The sequence below is a fragment of the Peromyscus maniculatus genome, chromosome 14 (genome assembly GCF_049852395.1).
Source record: "Peromyscus maniculatus bairdii isolate BWxNUB_F1_BW_parent chromosome 14, HU_Pman_BW_mat_3.1, whole genome shotgun sequence".
NCBI classification, from domain to species: domain Eukaryota; kingdom Metazoa; phylum Chordata; class Mammalia; order Rodentia; family Cricetidae; genus Peromyscus; species Peromyscus maniculatus.
In genome coordinates, this window is record NC_134865.1 from 71981082 (window position 1) to 71999327 (window position 18246).

Consider the following 18246-nt stretch of genomic DNA (forward strand, 5'->3'; position numbering starts at 1 on the left):
AAATTAGTTGACACTGCCACAATTCAGTGAAGTAAGACAACCTGAAAACTTGCCTTTCTTAAAAACTTGAACTCTCACTACCCTGCACAGATTTTGTGTGGAAAGACGACTGTCAAACATTTTAGTGCATGTGTGTGCTGTACACATAAAGGTCAGAAGACAACCTGCAGGAGTCAGTTCTCTCCTTCTACCATGTGCATTACAGGTATCTAATTCATATGGACAGACCTGGCGGCCAGTACCTTTATCGGAGCCATCTTACTGGCCTCGATCATATTTTTGACTGCTGATGTTTGTTCCAGCTTTTATTAATACCAGGAGATAAGCTGTACTTAGAATTCCAACTTTTTGGAAAGTTTTTGTCTACTGAAAAAGGTTGAAAAATCATGAAGAATGGTAATGAAATGAAATTTCACCAAACAGTGATGTACACCCCATCTTTATTATAACCACAAGACTGTTCAAAAATAAGTACATTTTCCCTAAGAACTATATACAGTAACAATTATTTGTAGATGCTGTTTGCTTGCAAACTGGTCTGTTTGAAGTAGTGCTAATGAATTATGAGGTCAACTAAATTTATCGGAAATTTAAGAATTCTGTGTCTGTGAAAGTTATAATGCAGTGTGTCCTGTGTCAAGTACAATGTTTCATTCTTTAAATGATAGTTTGCTATAAGTTTAAAAGTTATAAAGAATTAATTATCTTGTAACTTAGGTAAGAAAAACATGGTTCTCACTGTATTGTTCTAATAAGCTTCAAAGTTTACTAAAGACACTCTCCTAACATTGGTCTAACTGTCCCATGTGTTGGTTAGCGTGCTATTTAGTATGCTTTGGAGGCTGATCCCTGAATCTCTTAGACATCTAAGGCTTAGGAATTAATTTTAAGGTGCCTGATTAGAAGGTACCATGGTTTGAATGTGCAATGTGCCCCCATTTGGTTCCCAGATGATGACACTGTTTTCAAAGATTATGGGATCTTTAGAAAGTGAGGCCTAGCTGAAAGAAGTGACTCCCTGGGGGTATTGGATACTGAGCATTATAGTCTCACCTAGTATCTGGCAAAGCCCTCCTCCCTACTTCCTGATCCACAGAATGTGAGCAAGCCACTTCATGCTTCTGCTCCCATGACCACCACTATACCTTCTCACTATCTGACTATTAAGTAAAATAAACCTTCCTCCCCCAAGTAATGTCTATCAGGTAACTGGTCAGAGCAACAAGAAAAGTATGAATACAAATGGTGAACAGAGACTGAGACAGCTTTTATGGAATAATATAATTTTCTTGTGATTAGTTCATTCAGCTTGATATCAAAATAACAACATTCAGTTTAAAACCAAACAGCATTCACTTACATGTTTCCCAAATGGAAATCTACTTTAGTTATTATTTTTTAAACATATGAAGTAGATAAAACTCATGAACCTTAAGTACTTATAAAGTAGTAGTTAATGAATGCAAAGAGGTTAGAGAACTAGCAGTGTTAGATAAATGCAGTTTCAGTATTTTAATATGGGTATTTTTTTATTTCCATTAAAGAGAAATAAACTTTTGATGTTTAAAGGTGGAAAAGGAGCTAGGTGTGGTTGTGTACAACATTAATCTCAGTTCTCAGTAAGGAAGTAAATGGATTTCTATGAGTTTGAGGCCAGCTTGGTGTACATGGCAAATTCCATGTCAGCAAGGGCTACATCACAAAAAAAGCAAATGATGGTGATGATGATGATAATAAAATAGGAAACGACAGTAAGAAAATTAAGATCTTTGTATTATATATTATATAGTGGATTTCATTTATGAAATATCTTAGTTTTTCTGCCAATAAAATAAAGACAATGATGAGGGAGAGATATGTATCCAAAGGCTGTTTTCCTGAAATAGCAATAAATTCTAGTGGGGAAAAAAATGTGCCAAGGGCACTGAATTTCTGTAATTTATGTTGCCCAGCATTGGTCTATGCCTTCCAGTTAAAGAAGGCCACACTGGGTTTATCTTGGGATGCCAAGAAGAACACAAACTTGGGTTCCAGGTGTCAGCAAATGAGCAGGTAAACATAAACTATACATGAGCAGACAAGGGCCACAAGACATCCAAGAGTTCAAATATGCTTCCCATGTGAGGGTCTCCTTGGTTGTGAGAAAAAAAAAAATAGGCTATATACCACGTGAAAAAAGTAATCTGTGGCAGGCAATGTCCAGCTTCCCTTAATCCCCATTTGGAAGTGTTCCTGGCTTCTCTGGTGGTAGAATCCTGGTTAAGCTGAGAAGCTCTTCAAAACACCAAGATGGTACAAACTCTCCAAACAGCACAAAGGTGAGATTTATATTTATAGTATTTTTCTGTCTCAGATTTCTTTCTTTCTTTGTTTTTTTGAGACAAGATTTCTCTATGTAATAGCCCGGACTTTTCAGGAACTCACTCTGTAGACCAGGCTGGCCTCAACTCACAGGGAACTCACTCTGTAGACGAAGCTGGCCTCAAACTCACAGAGATCCACCTGCCTTTGCCTCCCAGTGCTGGGATTAAAGGCATGCGCCATCACCACCCAACCTATCTCAGATTTCTTACTGACACAAATTGTTAAACTTAACCTGTAGTAAACAGACAAGACCACTGTCATATCAAAGACAGCTTAAAACTTGAGACAGTTTAAAAGGGAATTATTTAACTTTATACAAAATATTCAAAATTATACATGACTTTTTGTAAAACATCTGAAAATGGAAAATAAATGCACTAGTACAATTTAATCACTTGGCCAGATAACAAAAACTATTAATGGATTTTGTTCCCAAGGATTAACCTAAGTAATTTTACATCTAGCAGAATAATCATAAAAAATTATATAGCAGATGTTGAGAAGGATGTGAAGAAACTGGAACCCTTATATACCATTGTAACATGAATTGCTAACCTGTCTTATTAATAAAAAAAAAAAACAGAGCTTTCTGAGTGTAGAGATCTACAGAACTGCACAGATGCTATACCTGCAAGACCAGCCTGACTTTCTGAACAACAGGAACTGAAATAGAGAATTTTCAAAGATACAGGAAAGAATACACACACACACACACACACAAAAAAAAAAAAAAAAAAAAAAAAAAAGCAAAAACAAGCTCACCCAGAGACTATCATGTTACCATTTGGGGATACATCCGAGATATAATATAATGTAATGTAATATATATATATATATATATATAGAGAGAGAGAGAGAGAGAGAGAGAGAGAGAGAGAAAGCTGAAAGATCAGAAAAACAGAACAAGCCAGCCACGTTCTTACCTCTACAAAATCCTCAGCCTCAAGAGAGAGACTTCCTGTCTACTCACACCTTATATACCTTTCTGTGCCTTGCGGTCTTCCTTCCCTCCTAGTGCTGGGATTAAAGGCCTGTGCCACCACACCTGGGTCTGTTCCCAGTATGGCCTTGAACTCACAGAGATCCAGATGGATCTCTACCTCCCAAATGCTAGGATTAAAGGTGTGTGCTACCACTGCCTGAACTCTATGTTTAATATAGTAGCTGGCTTTGTCCTCTGATCCTCAGGCAAGCTTTATTGTGGTACACAGTATATCACCACATACCATTCACGGGAATGTAAATGGTACAGCCATCTGGGGAAACAGTCTAGCAGCTCCTCAAGAAATTAAACAGAGTCACTATTAAAATTGGCAATTTGTTCCTAGGTTGACATGAAACACTGTGTGTGTGACTGTTCACAGCATTCAAGTCTACACTAAAAAGTGGGACCAACTCCAGTGGTTACTGTTCTAGTCTCACTTCTGTTGCTAAGATAAAATACCCTAACAAAAAGCAACTTAAGGAAAAGGGGGTTTATTTCACTTTACAGTTACAGTCCATCATTGTGGGGAAGTCAAGGCAGGAATGACTAACAGCTAGTCCCACCATATCTACAGTCAAAAGCAGAGAGCAATGAATGCATGCTTCTACTCGCTTGTTACTCGCTTGTTTCAATTTCTCCACTTTTACAACAGTCCAGGAACCCCTGCTAGAGAATGGGTTTGGTCTTTCCACACTGATTAACTTAAGACAATCCTCCCAAAGACATGCCTACTGGCCAACCTAATGCAGACAATGCATTGTTGAGTCTCTCCTACTGGGAGATTATAGCTATTATGTTGACATGTAAAGCTAACCATCACAGTCATCAACTGATGAATGGATGAGCCGTACGATGAACTATCTGGCCATAAAGGGAAAGAAGTGCTAATATCTGCTACAACATATTTTAACCCATAGAACATGAAAAAAGCCAGTCACCCAAATCCACATATATGAATCCACTACAAAAAATGTCCAGAATAACACAAACAGTTAGTGGTTGTTTAGGGACAGAGGATGGTAAGTGTGGAAGTAACAGCTAAAGATTCAAGGTTTCTTCTTGAGGTTAAAATGAAAAGGTCTAAAATTGATTGTGATTATGGCTACACAACTCTAAATACACTCAAAGCATTGACTGTGTACAATGGGTAAACTATATGGTATATGAACTGTATCTCAATTAAGCTGTCACCAAAAAGAAAGAAACCATGTAAATGTAACACATAATGTGACGAGAACTTGACCTGAAAAGCTTTTGACAATGTATTGCAAACATCATTTTAAGGGAACCACAGGTCTAGACTTGTTTTGTCCTTTGAGTAGATAGATACTACCTTTGAAACAGGAAAACAAGGTAGGGATAACCAACATTATTTTGATATTTTGAAAGCATTCTTTCTTGTGGATTAGGTAAGGTGAGGCTAGTTTTGTTCCTTAAAAATATACTTCTCTGAATTGAACTAAAGCTGAGCAAGCACTGGAAAATGTTGAGTTGACAATTACACTAAGACTCTTTCTGGCATCACAGCCTTAGCTGGTAGGAATACATCAGCAGGCTTGTTCATTGGCTCTTCTCAAAGTTGGCTCTACACTGTATGCTAAATAATAACTCAGCGTGGGTATAAAACCCTTGTATGGCATGCCCCAGAGCACAAACACTCACTACTGAATGACCTAAAGATAATTTGTACATGTGAATGTAAACATGTGTATGCAGCATGAATCTTAAATAGTCTTAATAAAAACAAACCTGGAGCCAGGTACTTGGGTCAAAGCTGGAAGATCGGAGAAACAGAACAAGCCACAGCTTCCTCACCTCACCAATTCCTCAGCTGATCCTGTTTCCTCAGACCGGAAGCCTCTGAGTTCTCATCCAAATGGATCTCAGCTGAACTGCTGCTAAAAGCCTAAAAGCTTAACCAACCTAGTTCCTGGTTTTCACGCCTTATATACCTTTCTGCCCTCACTTCCTGGGATTAAAGGCTCACTTCCTGGGATTAAAGGCGTGAGTCACCATGCCTGGCTGTTTCCAGTATGGCTTTAAACTCACAGAGATCCGGATGGATCTCTGCCTCCCAAGTGACAGGATTAAAGGCGTGTGTGCCACCATTTTCTGGCCTCTATATCTAATGACTGTTCTGTTCTCTGACCCCAGATAAATTTATTAGGGTGCATGATATATTGGGGAATACAATATCACCACATGTGTGAGGCTAGGGTAAGGGGAACAATTATGGAAACCCAGATTTCTCTACTGCTGGAAAGTTGGCAGTTGCCACTTCCTACCAGAGCTGAAAAATCTAAAAAGGCAGATGTTCCATAAACTGTGAAGCTCAACTTTAAAAGAGAAAGAAAACTGGTCTTCCTCTGAGGCTTGGCTTCTCCTTCCATGGAAGTGCCTATGGCCTGCTAAGGACAGAAATGAGTTCAGAACTTCTTCAATAGGACTTGAGATAGGAGAATGAGAATAATCAGTTCTCACAGATGTTGTAACTGCAGAGCAGGGCATTCCAGGGCCAGGATGGGTACAAAGTGACAAGATCAGCTACAAGATTGGCAGGGCTCAGTGCAAGTGTATGTGGCTTTGTATGTGAATGAACTTGAGAAGGGTGACATTGTACACAGGCTTTTCTGAGTGTAGAGATCTGTAGAACTGCACAGATGCCATGCCTGCAAGACCAGCCTGACTTCTGAACAACAGGAACTGAGACAGAGAATTTTCAAAGATATAGGAAAGAATACAGGGAAACAAAACAAAACAAAAAAAAGCTCATCCAGAGATTATCATGTTACCATTTGGGGATACATCCCAGATATTTTTTCCATGCTAATACATGTAGACATTCATTAATATAATTGTTTCTATTGTATAATTGTACAGTGTATATTCTCCTCTATGGCTGTTTTTTTAAATTTATGACTTGGAAAAGCTTTCTAAAATGTTAATGAATACAGATCATTTCAATCTTACATAGATGATAGGACATAAATAGAACCATACTTCAATTAGCCAGACTCTTAAGTGTTGGGTTAATGACAGATCCTGACTTGTTCATTATTACAATGATGTGCCCTGAATTACAACAGCTTTAAGAAAAAACTAAATAAATCAATCAATATAAATCACTTCATAAGGTGCTTGGTGTATAATAAGCTCTCTACATGCTAGTGACTTCTGAAAACCAATACTGTGTCTAAGTAAAGACATACTAATTTACATTCCCAACATTAGATTTAAAAAGACTTTTGTTGTTGGCTTGTTTGTTGGATAAGGTCTTGCGCTTTGCTTTACAGCTCAGGCTAACCTTGAACTCTTGTTAGTGCTGCCCCTGGCATCTCAAGTGCTGGGACTAAGCCAGTAAAAAAAGAGATTCTTTAGTTTTCTTATTGGATTCCTCATGCTCTTAAAACTGTCAATGACTTCTGCATGAAGATGATCAACCCTATGTCACAGAATAGTAAGCACTCTTTGTTCTTAAAAAGGGGAGGGGATAACCTGAGATTTACCTCCAGTTCCTAGGACCTTCAGCAGCTCAAAATTTTCAATTCCCACCTTCTCTGCATGTCCTGTTAAGTTGGCTAAAGAGAAAGAAAAAAGAAAGAAAAAATTAAAGGGGTCAGCAACAGGAGGACTCTAGGGACTTTTGGGGGTATTAGCAAAGTTTTATTTCTCAATCTTGTATAGTTATATTTTATATCTTAAGTATAATAAAATTTTTCTTAAAAATTTAGTGACTAGATATTATTTTTACCATAGGTTAAATCAACATAAAATCTAATAATAAACAAAAGTTATAATACACAGGTAGATTTATAGTGAAAAATGGACAGATTTACAAGAATTCATTTATGTAACAAATATGAGTGACACGCCTAACTACCATACTAGATTCTGGGCTATCTATGTTCTAGTCCCATTTGTGCCACTAAAAATGTACCCTGAGTTAGTGTGCACTAGCTATGGACACACACTGTCTCAGTTCCCCATCTGAAGTGAGAGCACTGGTTTAGAAAACTAAGATCCCTGTCAGCTCTAAAACTCTAGGGGTGTGTTGAAATATACACACACTCCAAAACATGTTCTGTCCTAAATAAGCAAAAGAAGAATATGTTATAGGTGAGCATTTCCCACAGTATTCTCCACTGAATTCTGGTCCTACCTGACTACATGTGAAAAGCTGTTTGGAGAAAAGCGGGGGAACAGGGTACTCTGGTGGAAAAAAATCTGAAAATGGTTGCCTTTAGCAGAGTTAAAGGGCTTCTTTACCACAGGACCTTACAGATTCTGTACTATAAATCTTCAAGGCTAAGGTATTGCATTCTTAAAATTTATTTGACAAATTGCTCTTAATAATAATGCCTATGAATATTATGTGAACTAGTTTTCTGTAGAAGTTGTCAAGAAATGCTTAATCCAACTACAAGTTCTACCACTTAAATGCTGGGTACTCTTGAACAGATTAGTTCTCTGTGTGTCAGTTCTCAATAACCTAAGATAGGGACAATTAACAACAACAACTCTACCCCTACATTATACTGGCATCTACAATCTACTTTGAAAGCATTAGGAAGATAAGATGGACTGATGGCTGAATATAAATAGCTACGTCATAAACCAAATATAACAAATATACAATCCAGACAGCAAGTATAAGAGTGTTCAACATACAAATCTTTCAAAATGTCTGTAAAATAACAGAAAGTAGAATAAGATCTACCCCATGAAGTTGTAATGAAGACTGAAAGCGTCAAATTTTATACAGTACTTGTTGTGTACAAGTGAAGTGTTTACAAATAAATTAAAAATCTGAGACCATAACTTCATGAAAATTAGACTCAACTAAGGAATTTTAGAGCTACAAATTTGAGGCTGTGGTGATATTTTGTTTGTGCTCTAACAAATAAAGCTTGTCTGGAGAGCAGAGTGCAGAGCTAGCCACTAATTAACCATAGTGGCCAGGCAGTGATGGCACACACCTGTGATCCCAGGACTTAGAGGCATATGCCTTTAAAACCAGCACTAGGGAGGTGAAGACAGGAAGTGATATGGCTGAGCAGAGAGAGGAATATAAATAAGGCAGAAGGAGACAGGAGTTCAGCCCCTTTTCAAGCTGAGGAGCCGTGGAGGTAAGAGGTGACTTGGGTTAGCTCTTTTACTTCTCCGATCTTCCAGCCTTTACCCTGGTTCTGGGGTTTTATTATTAAGCAATTAGAATTCATGCTACATCTACATGAGGCAGTAAGTAATTCCAGTATTTTGTCAAAATTTAATTAAATCCACATTTTAAATTAAGTTTTTAATTATTTTAATTTTAAAAAATTAAGGGACCAGTAAGTCTTAAGGTCAGTGGATCTAACCAGCTCACTATGACCAAGGTTTTTGTTTGGGATACGTGGTGATTTGAAAAACAAATGGCCCCCATAGAGCCATATATTTGCACAATTAGTACCCCAGCTGATGAACTGTTTGGAAAGGATTAGGAGGCATGACCTAGCTAGAGGAAGTGTGCAGCTAGGGGAGGGCTCTTAGGCTTTTTTTTTCCCTCTGTATATTTCTTTTTTTAAATATATAGTTTTATTTTATAATTAAATTAATTTTACATATCAGCCACAGATTCCCCTCTCTTCCTTCCCCCTACCCAACCTTCTCCCCCAATCCACCCCCCATTCCCACCTCCTCCAAGGCAAGGTCTCCCCTGGGGATTCAACCTAGTCTGATAGATTCAGTTGAGGCAGGTCCAGTCCCCTCCTCCCTGCACCATGGTTGAGCAAAGTGACTCAGCATAGGCCCTAGGTTCTGGAAAGCCAGCTCTTGCACCAAGGACAGGTCCCAGTCCCACTGCCTGGGGGCCTCCTAAACAATTCAAGCTCATCAACTGTCTCACTTATCCAGAGGGTCTGGTCCAGTTCCATGGGGGCTCCTCAGCTATTGGTTCACAGTTCATGTGTTTCCACTAGTTTGGCTATTTGTCCCTGTGCTTTTTCCAATCATGGTGTCGATATCTCTTGCTCATAAAATCTCTCCTCTCTCTTGCCAGTTGGACTCCTGGAGCTCTACCTGGGGTTTGGCTGAGAATCTCTGCATCTGAGGCTTTAAAAATCCACACCAGACCTAATTCACTCTCATATTCATATTCTCCCCCTTCCCCTTCCTTCCCCTTCCTTCCCCTTCCCCTTCTTCCCCTTCCCCCCCTTCCCCTTCCCCTTCTTCCCCTTCCCCTTCCCCCCCTTCCCCTTCCCCCTCTTCCCCTTCCCCTTCTTCCCCTTCTTCCCCTTCCCCTTCTTCCTCCCCTTCCCCTTCTTCCTCCCCTTCCCCTTCTTCCTCCCCTTCCCCTTCTTCCCCCCCTTCCCCTTCCCCCTCTTCCCCTTCCCCCTCTTCCCCTTCCCCTTCTTCCCCTTCCCCTTCCCCTTCTTCCCCTTCCCCTTCTTCCCCTTCCCCCTCCCCCTCCCCCTCCCCTCCCCTCTCCCCCCCCCCCCTCTCTGCCTGCTGCCTGTGGATCAGGATGTAAAACTCTCAGCCACTGGTACCACACCATGCTTACCTGCTTCCTGCCATGATGATAATGCATTAACCCTCTAAAACTGTAAATAAGCCCCCATTTAAATGCTTTTTTTTTTTAAGAGTTGCCTTGGTCATGGTGTTTTTTCACAACACTGACTAAGGCAGGGAACAGGATTAAAGAAAAGCAAAGAGTAATATTGTATTACATGGATTCTGAAGCAAACACATAAACATGTGATTCTAAATAGTTCTTACTTCTGTGCTATTGTTTTGTCAGTACAATTAAAGCCTTTGAACATGAAGATCTAAAAATAAACTGTTTTTTAATAAAATTGTTAGCCTCAAGAACAAGAGCTCAAACCTCCAAATAAAAATACTAACATTATTAGAATAAGACTTAAAATATTTACAGATTTTATTTCACCTCAAAGGTGAAATAAACATTGTCAACTATATAACTGTCTTCTACATTTGTGAGACAGTCATAGACTTATTAAAGTGCTAATTCTGTTGCTCAGATGATGAGCTTCAGGCCTGGGACCACAGTACCAGAACCAGTAGTGCTGAAGCAGTTAGAACTGCCCATTGTCTTTTTTCACACCACAAAGGAGGTGGTACTTTATTATGGTTGTGAGAGACAGCAGCCTTTGTTCCTTCTCCAATTCAAATTATGCCTCCACTAGACTTCCTTTCTAGTTCTCCCCACATGTAAGAGGACTCAGAAAACCACACATGAATCCAACATTCTGAAAGAAAACTCAAAGTCACATTTTTTTTTCAATACATGAATGAGGGAGCACATTAGTAGGAGCAGGTGGAGTTACTACGTTCAAAAGATGAGCTCCTACAAGGGTCTTTTTTTTTTTTTAAAAGACATTTATTAGTTATTTATTGACATGTGGTGTTCTGATGCACATGTGACAATCAGAGCACATCTGCTGGTGTCAGGTCTCTCCTGTGGATCTGTCCGTCTCTACAGAAAGCACCTTTACATCTTGATCCACCTCACCTCCCCTTTGAGTTTTGGTTTGCTCAAATTTCCAGCATGGTCCGACTTCTTAGGGAAGACAGACTAGTCTCCTGCTCTTCTCCTTCAGTGTATATAACAGTTAACAAAGTAGATGTGGTTGTATTAAAGCTGTGGTTTGACCCTTTTGTTTGTTTGTCTAACAAGAGACTGTAACAGAATAAATATATTCACAATACACTATGTACATCTACAACATGGTCAAAAGTTAAATAAGAAGTAATTTCTAAAAAGAGAGAGAAGAACGTGTTTCCCTTCTTGCTTTTCTTTCTGCCATGTGAGAATACTCCTTACTCTCACTGACATAACAGAAATGTCGGGACTGAAGCTGACAATGTCTGATCCTGGGCACTTCAGTCTCCAGAACGGAGTCATGATTATTTACGGAGTTTTGTTTGAGAGTATTTTTTGGTTTTAGATGAAGTCTCACTCTGTAGCTCAGGCTGGCCTGAAACTGTGTGACTCACGCTAGCTTCAAATTTGCAGCAATTCTGTCTGGGCCTCTTGGGTGCTGTGAGTACAGGTGTGAGCCACCATTCTCCACTTGTATGTTGGTTTCACTACTCAGTCGATGGTATTTTTATTATGAGAGTCTGAATAAGACAACTGGAGTCCACTAACTAATCTGCTCTCCCTTCTAACATTCTAAGTCACATGTCTAAACATGCTAGATTAGATGGAGTTGGTAGGGAAAGAGAAAGCTCACTTGAGCTGTAAGCCTAAACTTCCTACATAGGTTATATAATAGCTCTGTACTGACATGCTAGAAGTACACACAGCTATTACTAAGGGGGTATTCTGATTCCTAGGAGCTACTGTTGTTCTGTGCAGATAGGTCCTTTGTGGCTGCTGAGGGTTAAAAGAGCAAACTAGATCAGAGTTCGGGCATTTCTGGTTCTAACAACAAAATGACACCAAACCACAACATGAGCCTAAACCCTGAAGGAGTTAACTCCTTCCCCCAAAAACAACACCTTATGAGAACTCTTCACAAATTAAAACAAAACAGCAGTCTGAGCTTATCAGCTGTTCAGAGCTGGCATCTATCCTGGTGTCCATATGAGGTAAGCAGTTAAATATTAGTAATGCTGGATTAAAATAATATTTTGGATCTTCTAAGGTCTCCTACAAGTGTGTCTCTATTGCTAATTAACTGAATCAGAGGGAGTTCAAGTCCAGCCTAGTCCACAAAATGAATTCCAGTCTAGCTGAGGCTACTCAATGAGATCCTGCCCAAAAATAAATAAATAGAATTTTTTGATTGAAAATTCCTACAATATATTCTGATCAGTTTCCCTTCCTCCATCTCTTCCCAGATCTCACCCCTCACCCCCATCAATGTCTGGCTTGAACCTGTGTTGGTCCTGTGCATGCGGTCACTGTCTCTGTAAGTTCCTATGTGTGGCAGTCCTATTGCCTGTTTCCTTGGTGTCTTCCATCCCCTCTGGCTCTTACACTCTTTCTGCCTCTTCTTCCACATAGCTCCCTGCAGTTATAGATTCTTTTTGCAGTAATACATTACTGAGCTTAATCTAAATGATTATTTAGGAAAAGAAAGGTGTAAACAATTTTAATGCTTTCACAAAATAAGTCTAACCAAATATTTTTCTCATTACAACATGCTGAAAATCCTTCACTTCTTGATTAGTGTTCTTCTTTAAAAGTATGCTCTTTGGTTCAGTAATCACTTTTGAAACTGAATTTAACTAATCTCTTCATAAGCACATCAACTTATGTTTTTTTAAATGTCAAAACTCTAATGAATACTAAAGTGATTCACTTTAAAAAGTTTGATTTATTAACAATTCTTAAAGAAAAAAATCTTACATTACATAATAGATTTAAAAGAATTAGTTCCTGAGCAGGGCGTAGTAGTATGTGTCTGTAGTCCCAAGCACTAGGAAGGTGAGGTAGGAGGATTGCAACTTTGAAACTGGACTGACCTACAAACAAATCCTGTCTCCAAGGGAGAGAAAGGGGGAAAAAGAGAAAATTAGTTCCTTACATCATAATTGAATTCTCTTAGTCCAGTCTATATTTAATAAATATATTCTAATACAGACACATGCAGTTTGGCAAGTGTGACTGGCCTGTCTTTTCAGTCTTTATTGTGGTAAAATCCATGCAACAGTCATTGTAAGCGCACCAGTCACTGTTATTATATGCACAGTGTTGTTGTACAGCTGTCACCACCTGGGTAACTTCCATCTTGTGAAACTGAAACCCCTAAGATCAATTAAGCAGCTACTCCTCAAACCCTCTTGCCCCTGACAACCAATGCTGTATTTTCTGTGTCTATGATTTTGGCTACTCCATGTGTCTTTATTTAAGTGGAAACACACCTTACTGCAGGTAGCTTACTTCACTACGCATAAAGTCCTTAAATTTCATCCATGTTAAAGCATGTATCAAATTTTTCTTCCTTTATAAAACTAAACAGCATGTCACTATGTATATACTACATCTGCTTATATAGTCATCACTGTGGGAGAATATTATTTTAGGGTGCATTACTTTTATGTTGCATTTGTTTAACTCTGTGAAGCTGAATTACTGTGCCTGTGTAAAACACATGATGGTCTAATAAAGAACTGAATGGCCAAGAGCAAGGCAGGAGAAAGGATAGGCAGGGCTGGCAGGAAGAGAAAATATATAGAAGGAGAAACTGATAGAAGAAGTAGCCAGAGAAGGAGGAGGACTCCAGAGGTCAGTCACCCAGCCATACAACCATCATCAGAGTAAGAAAGAAAGGTTTACAGAAATAGAGAAGGGTAAAAACCCACAGGCAAAAGACAGTTTAATTTAAAGTTAAGAAGAGTTGGCAAGAAACAAGGCAAAGCTAAGGCCTTGTTCATAATTAAGAATAAGCCTCTATGTGTGATTTATTTGGGAGCTGAGTGGCAGGGCCCCAGAGAGACAAAGAGTAAGAAAAAAACAACATTTTGGTGTAGCAACGTGGCACTTGAATTTCCATAGTGCCCGAGAAAGCTTTTAAAAAAAAAAAAAAAAAGAGGATATGGCTCCTTAAAGAGTTTCTGCCTGCTGGCAAGCCCTTGAGCAGTCAGTACATTAAATAGGAACAAAACCCTAAATAAAAATGCCTGCCACAGTGCAAGCACTGGCACTAAGAAGACTGAATGCAGTTCCTAGTCAGACAAAACTCCGACCAGCTGAGTTTTACCCTTGGTTTTCATGACCCAAGAAGCGGGCAGAGCCAACAGAAAGGAGAGTGTGAGGATCCAGATGTAGGTTAGCAGTTTAAAGGTTTTTTCATACAGTCAAAAAAGGCTGAAGATACCCAATAAAAGAGGTCCAGATGGAAAAAAACTCTAAACAGGTTACAACAGGTTACAGTGTATTTAACAATGCGTGTAGGTTTAAGAGAAAAAGGGTATAGTGATAAAAAGAAATAAATAGTTTTAAAAAAATAATAAAGTCTTTAAAGAGAGAGAAAAAGTAATATAAAAGAAAAAAGCCACATAAGATAGGAAATACACAAGGAGTCTGGATCCTGTACGTTATTGTGCTGATTTTGAATTTTTTGAATGTTGCTGAGCAAAGGACAGCTGCAAAGAGACCTGGAATTGAAAGAGGGACTGTTGAAATAAATCCACCTATGTACTTTAGGAATGCCTTAACTTTTAAAAAGTCAAAAAATATATTTGTCAAATGGAAATCAAAAATGCTTTGGAGTTTTGTTCCAACAGGAGATGAGAGGCTATGGATGGATTCCTTCAGGGTTAATATGGATCAGGTTTGATCAGGAGAGACCTCCTGAATCTTGAAAGGTCATATCTATCAGCAAAAATTACTGCTGGTCTTCCCAGGACTTGGCCATTATCTGAAATTTTCTCTCTGGGACCCTAAAGATACTTCATCCACAGACAGCAGGAAGCAGTTTGGAGAACACAATGTCCACATTCCCAAGAGGGGTGTGGGAGACTTTTGATTATTTGGTGGGTTATAGATATCTGTTATCATTTAGGGGAATATAGAATATTGATACAAATTTAAAGTTATTTTTATTACACTGTATAGCTGTTTCTACTCTTGTTTAAAGAATTTTTGTATATTGATAAAAATGTAAGATTATTTTTGTTACAACATATTGTATATATGTTTCTATTCTTGTTTAAGGTATTGTACCTATACAGTTTATTTAAAAATATAAGGTAAAATTCCAGTTTTTGAAAGCTGTTTTTCTAAACTATATAGGAAAATCAGGAAATATAGGTTAGTGGTTAGTCATTTGTAACAATCAATATTATTGATATGTCAAGTATGCTTTCCAGATCATATAGAGATATATTTAGATAGGTAAATGGTTTTCAAATACTTCAAAGACCTATAGATTATGGCATTTAAAATGTTTTGTTAAAAGTTTTTCAAGACAATGAGACACATCTGCTCCTGGCAGCACCAATTTACTTCAGAGAAGATGATGGGCATTGAAGAAACTCCTTATGGAGTTGGCTTTCATTATAGTAAGGTTAGCCACTGGGCAAAGAAACTGTTCTTGCCTTTGACTGCTGACAATGTGCTGTGCAGACTGGACATACAGGAGACATAGGAAAAAGACTGTTGAACTTTGCCAAAACAAGGCAGAACAGTCTTTCAAAATTCTTGCTTCACAGAAGAGTCTGCCAGATATTCTGCAGGATACACAGGAAAGTAACTCTGCCAACAAGGCAGGACAGTCCTTCAACATTCCTGCTTTATAAAAGAGTCTGCCAGATACTCTAGGCCTGTAGACTAAAGATGGATGCCCAATGTTGCAGAGGAACTTTGGTTGACTGTCCAGGCAGATGTCTCTGTTGTTAGATAATATTACATTCTTCTGGGTCTTTGATGGAGTTGAAGACTAGATAGTTATAGTTGTAGTTTTCCTCAGTTATGATAGAAATAAGTTAGGTGTAAAACTTTGGATTCACTAAGATAGGATAGATAATGCATTATTTTCTCTGAATATGCTAACTACAAATGGACAGAATATTGTAAATTCTTACTTGATAACTATTTTTGTTATATATAGTTTTACTATGTTAAAGTTAAAACTTTTCATTTTTATTTAGACAAAAAGGGAGAAATGTTGTAGAATATTATTTTAAGGTGTGTTACTTTTGTTTATGTTCCATTTGTTTAATTCTGTGAAGCTGTGTTACTTTGTCTGTCTAAAACACCTGATAGTTTAATAAAGAACTGAACAGCCAAAAGCAAGGCAGGTGAAAGGATAGGTGGAGCTGGCAGACAGAGAAAATATATAGAAGGAGAAATCTGGGAAAGAAGAAGTAGCCAGAGAAGGAGGAGGACTCCAGAGGCCAGCCACCCAGCTACACAGCAAGCATGGAGTAAGAGTAAGATTTACAGAAGAAAGAAAAGGAAAAGCCCAGAGGCAAAAGGCAGATGGGATATATTAAGGAAAGTTAGCAAGAAACAAGCCAAGCTAAGGCCAAGCATTTATAATTAAGAGTAAGCCTCCATGTGTGATTTATTTGGGAGCTGGGTGGCAGGGCCCCCTAAAAGAAAACAACAACAACAATTCATCTGTCAATGAACATGTGTGTTACTTTTATATTTTTAGCCATGTATATGGAGACTGCTTTTAATTTTTACACGGACTTAAATCTTAGGGGAAGTGGAAGTGCTAATGGTAATTCTATTTTTAATTTTTTGAGGAATTTCCACATTATTTTTCATTGAGGCTGGTATGTACCTTTGAAATTCCTACCAACTACACAAGGTCAGTTCCCCATGACTGACTGAACTTGCTATCTCCTTTTTTTATAATAGCATCTTGATAGTTATAAGATCAGAATTGATGTAATTTAAAAAACACTAATTCTTAAAAAATTTTCTCCCCATATTTAAATAATTTTTATGGTAAAATTATCCAGGATCAATGTTTAACCAACCAACCAACCAACAAACAAACAAAAACAAAAAACAAAAAAAAACACGGGTAACATTAGGTAGGTCTAAAGTAGACCTTGAAGGCTGAGCGATGGCTCAGCAGTTAAGAACATGCACTGCTCTTAAAGAAGACCAGAGTTTGGTTCCCAGCACCTATAACCAGTGGTTGGAAGCTCACAACCACCCATTAACTCCAGCTCCAGGAGATCTGACACCCTTCTCTGGTCTCCTCAGCCACTGGCACCCACATGGCATACACACACACAAACAAACACTAATACATAAAAATAAATCTAAAAGTTAAAAAAATTAAGTAAATCTTTAAAATATGTCATAACCCTATACCCCAAAAATAACTATCACTGATTTTTTTTACCATATTCTTCATGGCATATCAGCCACAAAGCTATGACTGATGAAGAATTTCTTAATCCAACTTTTAGACAATTCAATTATCAAATATAATTTACAATACATATTACCTATAATCTTTTTAAATATTTTTATTTTATAATTAACTTAATTTCACATATCAGCCACAGATTCCCCCATCCTCCCTCCTCCCACCCCCCAATTACCTATAATCTTTTTCTTAAGCTGTAAATGTTTAATTCAGAACTTCCCACTCTCATGGAGAAAAACAAGCAGTAAAAACACATTTTTCATTCTGTTACCACAGTTTCTGTTAAGCACATGTAATCAAATGTGCTAAAATCATTTGGTTACTTCCATTTGATTACATTCACTTATGTTAAAGCTAAGAAGAGGCTTAACTTTTTTAAATGTGCTTTTGCTAATTCAAATTAAAGTAGAAATAAGAATAATGTTTCTGAAGTCATTTCAAATGTTTCATGCTATATGACTGAGGTACTCAATTTAATGAGTTAATCCTCATTAAATTTGCATGACTATATGAGAAGTATAAATTAATAGGCTAATGAACTCTATGACATGTAGAGTATTATTATCACATAAAAGTGGTCAGAAAGTTGACGTTATTTGTCAACACTGACAATATATGGCCTGTAACACAAATCTTAAAAGGTCTTATTAGCCAGGTGGTGGCGGCGGCGGTGGCGGCGCACGCCTTTAATCCCAACACTTGGGAGGCAGAGCCAGGCGGATCTCTGTGAGTTTGAGGCCAGCCTGGACTACCAAGTGAGTTCCAGGAAAGGTGCAAAGCTACACAGAGAAACCCTGTCTCGAAAAACAAAACAAAACAAAACAAAACAAAAAGGTCTTATTAATAAAAACACTCAGGAGCCAGATATTGGGGTGAATGCTGAAAGATCAGAGAAGTAGAACAAGGCACAGCTAACCTCACCTTGCCAACTTCTCAGCTGATCCTGTTTCCTCAAACTAGAAGCCTCTGAGTCCTCATCCCAACAGATCTGAGCTGAACTGCTACTAAAAGCCTAAAAGCTTAAAAGCCTAAAATGCCTCTAGTTCCTGGTCCTCA

General features: G+C 38.2%; 1 protein-coding gene across 4 annotated transcripts in view; it reads right to left on the bottom strand.

Moving 5' to 3' along the window:
- The window catches only part of Rps6ka5 (ribosomal protein S6 kinase A5), a 164153-nt gene that overhangs the window by 111406 nt on the left and 34501 nt on the right, over positions 1-18246 (bottom strand). For 3 of the 4 annotated variants that reach the window (XM_076551236.1, XM_076551233.1, XM_076551237.1), the window contains one exon: positions 6856-6927. The exons of the other annotated variant lie outside the window; for it this stretch is intronic. In XM_076551236.1, coding sequence (XP_076407351.1) covers positions 6856-6927 — 72 coding nt within the window. Of the gene's footprint in view, positions 1-6855; positions 6928-18246 lie in introns of those variants that run through there. 4 annotated transcript variants of the gene reach the window in all.